General features: G+C 41.5%; 1 protein-coding gene across 4 annotated transcripts in view; it reads right to left on the minus strand.

Annotated features, from left to right (window-relative positions):
- The window catches only part of COL19A1 (collagen type XIX alpha 1 chain), a 180,486-nt gene extending 174,009 nt beyond the window's left edge, over positions 1 to 6,477 (minus strand). For 3 of the 4 annotated variants that reach the window (XM_061460530.1, XM_061460531.1, XM_061460529.1), the window contains exons 1-2: positions 6,321 to 6,477; positions 4,027 to 4,156 (exon numbers count right to left, since the gene is read on the minus strand). In XM_061460530.1, coding sequence (XP_061316514.1) covers positions 4,027 to 4,120 — 94 coding nt within the window. In that variant the 5' untranslated portion in view covers positions 4,121 to 4,156; positions 6,321 to 6,477. Of the gene's footprint in view, positions 1 to 4,026; positions 4,157 to 5,129; positions 5,498 to 6,320 lie in introns of those variants that run through there. The other variant, XM_061460528.1, reaches the window with a different exon arrangement.
- Positions 6,478 to 9,185: the final 2,708 nt, after the last annotated feature.

Below are 9,185 nucleotides of genomic sequence, written 5' to 3' on the forward strand. Positions count from 1 at the left end.
GCTGCATCAAAAGAAGTGTGGACAGTAGCTTGAGGGAGGTGATGCTGCCCCTCTACTGTGCTCTTGTGAGCCTGGAACCTCAGCACAAGAAAGACACGGACCTGTTGGAGCAGGTCCAGAGGAGGGCCACAAAAATGATCAAAGGGATGGAGCACCTGTCCTATGAGGAAAGGTTAGTGAGTGTTATCTGGAAAAGAAAAGGCTCCAGGAAAACCTTATTGCAGCTTTTCAATACTTAAAACGGGGCTTATAAGAAAGATGCGGAAAAACTTTTTGGCAGGGCCTGCACAGGACAAGGGGTAATGGTTTTAAAATAAAAGAGGGCAGATTTAGGCTGGATATAAGGATATTTTACCATGAGGGTAGTGAGACACTGGAACAGGTAGATGCCCTATCCCTGAAAACAATCGAGGTCAGGTTAGACAAGGCTTTGAGCAACCTGATCCAGTGGAAGATGTCCCTACTTATTGCAGTGGGGTTGGACTAGATTATCTTTGGAGGTCCCTTCCAACCCAAACTATTCCATTATATCATGGGTGAATATCATGGCTGTAAGTGATATTACTGATGTAATATCATGTATAACTGTACTGATGTGCAGTTCTTTCTCTGCCTTTCCATGAAAAAAAACAGGCCGATCTGGTTTACAGGCTTCAAACTGGGAGGATGTGTGTAGCTGAGAAAGACCCCAGGCCACAAAGGGGAACACTTCCATGCTACTTAGTCACTAGCTGATGTGGCTTTCCTCAGCATGCAGGCTTTCATGATCCACATTCTTATAAATACCTAAAGATCCTTATTCACTGCCACAAAGGATTTATCATTTAACTACAAGGAATTCCAGGGAGGCAGGGTCACTTAACTACTCCAATGCTAGCAATATTTTGTGGATCCAACCTTAAAAATTCAGATTAACAATACAACTAAATTGTATATGAGAGTTACTGTAGAGCCATTAACTGAATTTTGAGAAGTATCTAGCCACACCAAAACATGAAAACCAAAAAGCTGAACTTATCTGCATACTTGAAACAACTCACTGTATTTGGGTTAAAGTGCCTATCTAAATTATGATCTAGAGCCAATACTTTTCACAACACATTCCATGTCAAAAGGCAATGGAAATTCACTATGCCTGTCAGTCCCAGGACTTTGTTTATGCTACATTTTTCATGGGTTAGCAAGTGATTTTGAAAAACAGTAACTGTAAAACAAAGCTGAAAAATCAGCAATGATCTGGGAGCGAGACAAAGTATTAATATTCTGAATATTAAACATTCAGGAATGATCAAATTAGAACTTCATGTGTCACTAAAGAAAGAGGTCATATCCACACTCCAAATCCAAACGTTCCCAAAAATTAAAAGATGTAAGTTGACGTAATGAAGAAAATATTCTTGAAGTCAAATCAAAAACCACAATTGTGGAGAACTCCTGAACCCTATCCCTCAGATTTGCTATATTGTGTCATTAGAATCAAGTGCTTCAAAGCAAGTGAACAATTGGCGTATCAAAATTTCTGGGCAGGTGAGAACTGAAAGAAATCCTTGATGTGAATCTAATGGTCACTGACACACATTTAAAGCCTAAGGAAGACCACTCAGAGAAGATCCAGCATACTCAGTCACTCTCTGTTCTTTTTGGTTTCCAGTACTGGTATTTATTTATTACAATACTGACCCAATGAGTAAGTCCCAAAGTATATTCAGAATGCCAGCTCAGAAAGTTCTCACCTACATATGCATATAAATCAATCCTTTCTCTTGCCTAAGAGGTTTCCTTCACCTAAAACACTTCTCCCCGTTATCCCCCTTTAAATTAACTTTACACTTTTCGCTGCATTTGAAGGCCATTCATTTAGACTTCAGTAGATCAGGTGAGAAATTTCAGGATGTAAGTGCAATAATCCAAGATCTGATCTGAATGGGCTTTGCTGGAAAAACAAATGCTAACATATGCTGTTGAAAGAAGAAAACCAAAAGGATTGGCTATGCAGATTCTGCAGGATAGATGCTGATCCAAACAGAACTGGGGAACTGATACATGGGAGAGAACGGAAGCTCAAGACAGAGCCAGTTAATGAAAGAAAGAACTAAAAAAACCCAAACCACCTTATTAGATATACCTGTCTTCTCAAAGTGAGCACATTATTTCCAGTTTTTAACAGATCCATCTGCATAATCTGCATACAAATTATCAAACTAGGATGAGACACCTCTGCAACAGAGAGTACTCTGTTCAGCTGAACGGCGCAGATTAACAGAAGATTGCAGACACAGCTGTACTGCTGCACCATTGCAGGGTCCATTCTTTGTCAGCTCTTGTTTTCTGGTCTGTAACTCATATTTTTAATTCTGACAGTAACCATCCCTTCAGCCTTTAGAAGAGTCTCTTTCCTGTTGTCAGTTTAAGGCATCACTGAGCCTATCCTCTGCTGTCAGCAGAGCTGCTCAAACTGGCAGCTATCTCCTTGCTGCTTCTCACCATCGGCTTATATCACCTCTAACTACAGAAGCCTCTCTCAACTGCATACCATCAGTTATACTCAGGAGAGGTTCAGTCTCTCCTCTTCTGCCCAGCAGTTCAATTTGACCCATATTTGATCCATCTGTGGCAATCAGATTAAGGAAAACTGCAACTTCCCCACTTGTGGCTGCCTAGCCACAAACTGCTAACAGAACGTAATGCACAGTTCAGATACCTCATTTCTTAGCAGTTCAGTGGAGCTGTCAAATCTCCTGTGACAGGTCCACCTTTCACTTAGACAGCTTTTCATTAAGAAAAAAAAAAAAGTAAAAAAAAAAAAAAAAAGACAATGCTTCCTGGCATTTTATTTCAAAAATGTTTCAAGTTTCCATTTATTCATTTATAGTACTAGGGAACCTTCAGCACTCGCACCCTTTCAGCACTTTCAAAACTCCCCTTCTACAAACCACCAGCCAGCAATGACACAGAAGACAACCTCTTGCACTATTTTCAGACAGCTGAAGAGAATGATTGCACACAGTTAAGAATAATTCATCGGTACAGCACTTAGCCCTCCTGCCCTAAAAATGCAAGGTAAAAAAGTCTTCTCACAGCACATTATTTTTGCCTTAGAGCCCACACATTTTAGCTTATTAAATATTACTATTTATTGTTTCCAGGAGTAGTAAAAGGATTATTACCCTAGTTATTAACTTTTTAAATTTCTTGGACCCAAGTTTCAAATTTGTTACAAAGATACAAAGTTGTTGTGTATGTATAGCTTCTATTATCCTTCACCACGCCTCTGGAAAAACAGCATTACTAAAAATAAATAGCAACAAGCATGTTCTCCTTGCTAATAATTGTAGGAAAATTCTACAAAGCTGAAGTACATGGATACTTTCTGAGGCTGAGCAACTACAGAAAACTGACAATTCCTTACTCCTCTTACACAGGTGACATGCCTTTAAGACAGACTTTACCGTCCTCTGGAGAGTCAATGTAGAGTTTAAGTGTGAAAACTAGATAACATGTGGACAGAAAGAAAACAGAGAAGTATGAAAAATTTGAAGATGGGTAACAGCTTTTAAGTTAAACAATAGCACTATATTCCTTTCCCCTTTCTTAGGCACAAGAGTTTGTCTTACTACATCTGTGAAACATATGGTTAAATTTAGATGAGGTTAACATAAGCATTTAGTTGTTTAGGTCAGAGTGTACACTGACCTGCTCTAACAGAGCCGCATGATTTTGTTCACAAAAATTTTACAAGCTCTGATTTAGAATCTTGTTTTGTATAGCAAGTTGAAAAAATACAAAATGAAACTCCAAGGAACTACAACTGCTTCCAAACCTGAAACTTCCAAGCACAGGAAACAGAAAGACTGCTTTGGAACTGCTTCAAACTTACACTTTTTTAAAAGAGAGATTAAAACAAGTCTTGTACTAACATTATCTGCTCATACTGTTTATTTTCCATGTACTGCCATTATTTGTTATATTTGTTCAGTACTGAGATTTAAGCCTTAGGTCTGTGATGGGCAAGAAAAATGGAAGTACCTGTGTGGTCACTGACAGCCACAGAAGTAGAAACAGGAAGGAAGAGGAAGACTGCCATACAAAGCCAAACTATGCAGGATCCAATGTACTTCATTTCCCCCTGGACACATGTGAACAATCAGCAACAAATCTGAAACAGAAAATAAGAATATTCAGAACCATCTCTTTTTCCCTCACCCCATCAGAAAACTACAAACAAGAATTTCTGAGCTGTAAAGAAGAAGCTGCTAATCATACACACAGTGTTTGAATTATCTGTTGTAAGGAGCTACCAAAAAAAAAAAAACCCTAAAACCCCAAAATCAAAAACCTCCCAATTTATGTAAATTCAGAAACAAATGACAAATAAACTCCTTTATCTCTTCACTAAACTCAGAAGTAATACCTTAGAAATATCATCTCAAAGACATTAGTTATAAGGGCACTAAATTTTTGTTTCATTAGTAATAACTAGTTTTCTTTTACTTTTCTCACAGGTTTTCAATTTTGAATACATTAGGTAAACTGTTTGGCGTCACAACAGTGCCAGTGACTGCTGAAGCAGTCTTCAAACCAAACAAGGACAAAAGAAATCAAGATAATGCTATTTCTCTACCTTGGCAAAATATGCATGTGCGTAGAACAGCCTGCGCTGAGCTTCATTTAAATCTCACAAAATACAGTCTTGGTTTCAACAACATATCTTTGCCCTCTAAATGCAGTTATCAGATTGTTTTTTAAGCTGGCTGCAATGTACAGATAGATGTGAATTTAATGAAACACAGTAAACAAAAAGTACTTTCCTAATAATATTTTCTGAAAGAAAACCAAATCACATAGCTGAATACGATTTTTATAATTATTTTCACAACGCACCTTATTCAGCATCAGAGTTTTACTGTCAGTCACTTACACTGATAACTACATCATCATTAACTTTTCCAGCCTCCCCAACAGCAGCGAAGTGAATGCACATTCAAGTAACATTATCATTTAATTTCCTGCACCTGCTTTACAAGCAGGCACTAGTGACTCACTAGAGCTGCTACTCCAGAGGTCTCATTTTCTGAAGGGCTCTTGCCCGCTAGCTCACTAGTACCACCACCCCCTCGCTGCCACCCCACCTCCAGGCTGGGCTCCTCTCCCACCGCCGCTCCAGGAGGCTCTGCTCCCTCCCACAACCGGAGCACCGCAGCCTGCGGGGGGTGAGCGACCGGAGCCGTCTGTAGCTCCGTCCGTAACACGGCAGCACCGGCACTCTAACTGATCTTGGACTGAGTTGGGTTTGCTAACGGGAGGGTTTAGAACACCAGGCGGGTGAGCAGCCTGGCAGGCGGGCGGGGCTAGGCGGGGAGCAGAGAGGCGCCGGCCCGGGCGGCTCCCACAGCCCGCCCTCCCGAGTCCCCACTCCCGGGCGTCTTCTAACCCACCGCCCCTCGCTCCGTGCTCGCCAGCCCCGCCTGTCCGGAGCCTGCCTGAGCGTCGGACTCGGCCGCCCCGACGAGCCGAGAGAGGCTCAGGCACCCTCCGGCGCTTCCTCCGCCGCCCGGGTCGGAGCGGGGCTGGAAGGGGCACGGGCAAGGGAGCCCCCTGCCGCCCGGCCGCGCCGCCACCTGCGCGGCGGCCAGGTGAAGGGCGCAGGCAGAGACGCGGCGGCGCCGTGGCCGGGTGAGCAGCAGGAGAGGCGCGGGGCTGGTGGCGGCGGCAGCCGCCGCCTCCGGCACTGCGGCCTCGCGCGCTGCCCCAGAGCTGCCGCACCGGGCGGGCTCCCCGCCCTGGAGGGCATGGACGGTGCTTCCCTGCCGCGCCGCTGCGCGCGAGCATGCTTCCACTCGCTGGATGTAGGCCACTCGATATGCGTGCTAATTTTAATGATATACGCCAATAGGTAGATTTTTTAAATTTAAATATATGCATACAATTAACGAGCATGCTCGGCACTATGGAGATTTTCAACAGTTTAATCGGGTTTGTAAATTACTGATAATTTAGTTTTATGTTTTTATTAGCATATTTTAGCACATACCTATACCTATCCAAACATATACAATGCATTTGCCCTAAAACACAATCACGAGCAGAATCCTGTAGTATATATTGATTATGGTACATTAAAAGCTTACTGTATACGTTATGTTTATATAGGACACCGACTGGCAAAATTGGTGCTAAACTTAAATGGCAATTTTGAAAAACAAAAAACCACAAACATAAAAGCCCTGAATCAGACCACCACAAAACAAACTAGGAATAGTTTAGTGTGTGTGTGCATGTGAGATCTTTAGACAATTAACTACAAATAATGAGCTGCTTACCTTTAATTTCTATGTCAGTGTGTCCCCTAGAAGCACTGGAAATGCCTGTACAGAGCTGCCGTAGTGCCGAGGAGTTGCTGGAGTGAGTCTCCAAGGAGTGGTAGAGGGGGATGCAGCTCTGTCCTTATTAGTCTCACACAGTGTGACCCTCCCACTCTGTAAGAAAGGACAAACAGCCACCCTGATGGAGATTTTGCATAATCATACTTACATATACCAAGTCCAGTAACAATGTAAGAAATGTTGGTTTACTTTTTCTCCTTCCCCCTACAGCCTCCCCCTCCACCCCCCCCCACACCCCTCCCCTGAAATATAAAGCAGTCCCATTAATTAAACTGCTAGAGTATGAATGCATGAAACTCTTTCAGAGTATCTTGTTTCTAGTTGTAAAGAACCAACTGTGTACATTAGCACAAGCAGAAACTAGCTTTTATCACTTCTGTGTAAGCACACATTGTTAATTTTATATACTTTCTCATAAATCTAAAGTGAGCCATCCAAGTAATCAAAAGAGTGCATCTATTTATGGCACTGATTCTGCAAAGCACAGCAGATTACTGACATTTGTTTTACCTTTTAAAACCCATCATTTACAAACCTGAATGTTCTTGCACTGTAATATCATCTGCCTGTGATGAAATGGTGAGATTGAGCACTGTCACTGGCTCTCATCTAAATGTGCGAAACTGTGCTTTTCTCGAGTTCTCCAAGTGTGCTTGTGGCAGTTCTCCATATTGCATTTTAAAGACGTACACCAGACAGAAGGACAGAGAAAAGTAAAATGACTAGAAATAGATACACAGAACACAGAGAAAGTGGGACTTTAATTGAGCACATCTCATTTACATATATCCAAGACACGTTTTATCTTTTTCTAGTAGAATCATTCTCATGGGGGAGGGGAAGGAAGGAAGGTGGTGAGTATCGTATCAATGTTTATTAGTTTAAAATCAGTTTAGTCCAACTGATCTTCAGGTCAGAAAATTTACAGAGTTAGCTTTCTGCTTCTCCCCTCACACTTCCAACAGGATTTGAAAGTGCTTCCTCATTTCAACCAAGATAACTAGCCAGGATACCCAACAAATCACATGGAAAGGTATGAGCATCTTTCTGGTTTAAATTTCAAAACAGTTGTTGCTCTTCCCAACTTAGAATCATGAGAGAAAGATGAAATTGCAGCTTATGTATGTCTGCTAAGGTGTTTTATTGCACAGCCTTGTGGTGTAACTTTAGGCAAGTCACACTCCTCACTTGCTCATTCTGTAAATCATAGAAAGTAAAGCCGCCTTACCTCGTGGGGTGAGGCGCAAGAGCCCAGTCCTACAGCTGACAAGTCATTGGAGCACTCCCTTCCCTTTCATTCGATAAAGGCTTCAGTGTTGAGTCCAAAGTCACTGTTTCAAGCAGAGCTGCAAGATCCTCAGTTGAAAGACCCTTTGTAAAAGCTCTGCTCTCAGTGAAAAACTATCATTTTTTGATTTGAAAAGAACTGCATTTGTTATTGCTCTTTCAAGCTACAAAATTCTTTAAATCTTTTAATTCTTTTTATATGCCCTAAATATCTGGATTCAGCGCTGTTACATGGATATATAGTCTTACTAACTTCAGTGAATTTAAGTTCTGAATTTGCTGAACATTTCAATTGCATAACACTTTGCACATACAAACAGTTTGTTTAAAGAAATATTTCTGTCCCTCAAAGTTTCAGTGCTGCTCAAAAGTCCAGACCTAAACTGAGTCTTCGTTTCCTGTGAAGCAATAATGAAACATAACCCCTAAACCAAGGATGTTGTTCTACTGAGGTATCAACACTCCAAATAGAAAATTAAAAATACCTTATTTAGACCATGTCAACTTCAATACACTCCACATCCGTATGAAAGCAGGAAGTAGAAGAATTAGAAACCACTACAACCTTCCCTGGCTAACACACACGCTTCCTGTGCTCTGCCCAGGTCTTCAACTGAACGGGATTATGCCAGTTAACATAAAGGTAAGGAATTACAGTGATTTATACTAGTTGAGAACCCTGACACTAGGGACTGACACCATACGTATTTATCGATAACACTGTTCACATTAATGAATACAGTCTTGCATGTCTAATGACATGAAAATTTGGAACAAAGAAAACCTTACTGTTTACAAACTTCTGTCATTAGCCAAAAAAGGGTCTTCTCTCCCTGCCGCCTGCAAGATAAGCAGCAAAACCACAAGCGACAAAAAATTTCTCTCATCATAAACAGCTTAGAAACCCCCACCACCGGCAGCCTTGTTCACTTGCAGTTACTTGCAGATACATCGTTAATACATTTTCGATACATTTTCTCATGTCCTTTGTACCCAGGAAGTACTAGAAAAACTGAAGATAGGAGCTGAAGCACCTGTAGGAAATGCACAGTATCCCATGTTATCTTGCAGTAAGAGTTTTCTAGCTAGCTCTAAGTTTAGCTAAACTACTTGCTTGCACACAGAAGATGGGATTAGACCCAGATGCAAGCAAAGGCCAAGGCATATACAACAAGAAGCAGAAGTTTAAAACCATACTTAGCACAGACATACAAAGCACATTCCATCTCCTGTGTGAAGGATGAACTGCTCACTGAACAGCTTTTACTACGGCTGCAGTTGCAGGCAAGATGTGGGGGAAGAAAGGTGAAAGAATCAAGGTGGAAAAGGGACAGACTTATTTTTTGTATAAAATCTTTCCTTATTGACAACATTCACTGCCAAACTTTGTTTCTTTTCCAGCACAATTAGATACCCAAACCAGCCAAGTAGCATAATTCACTCTTGGCTGTGCGGTGCTAACAGATTTGTCTCCATCTCATTAGACCCACATTTTAAATTTGCGTTGCTTATGAC

The sequence above is a fragment of the Pezoporus flaviventris genome, unplaced genomic scaffold (assembly GCF_033815535.1).
Source record: "Pezoporus flaviventris isolate CSIRO_AGI_PZ_B2104156 unplaced genomic scaffold, CSIRO_AGI_Pfla_v1 ptg000031l, whole genome shotgun sequence".
NCBI classification, from domain to species: Eukaryota; Metazoa; Chordata; class Aves; order Psittaciformes; family Psittacidae; genus Pezoporus; species Pezoporus flaviventris.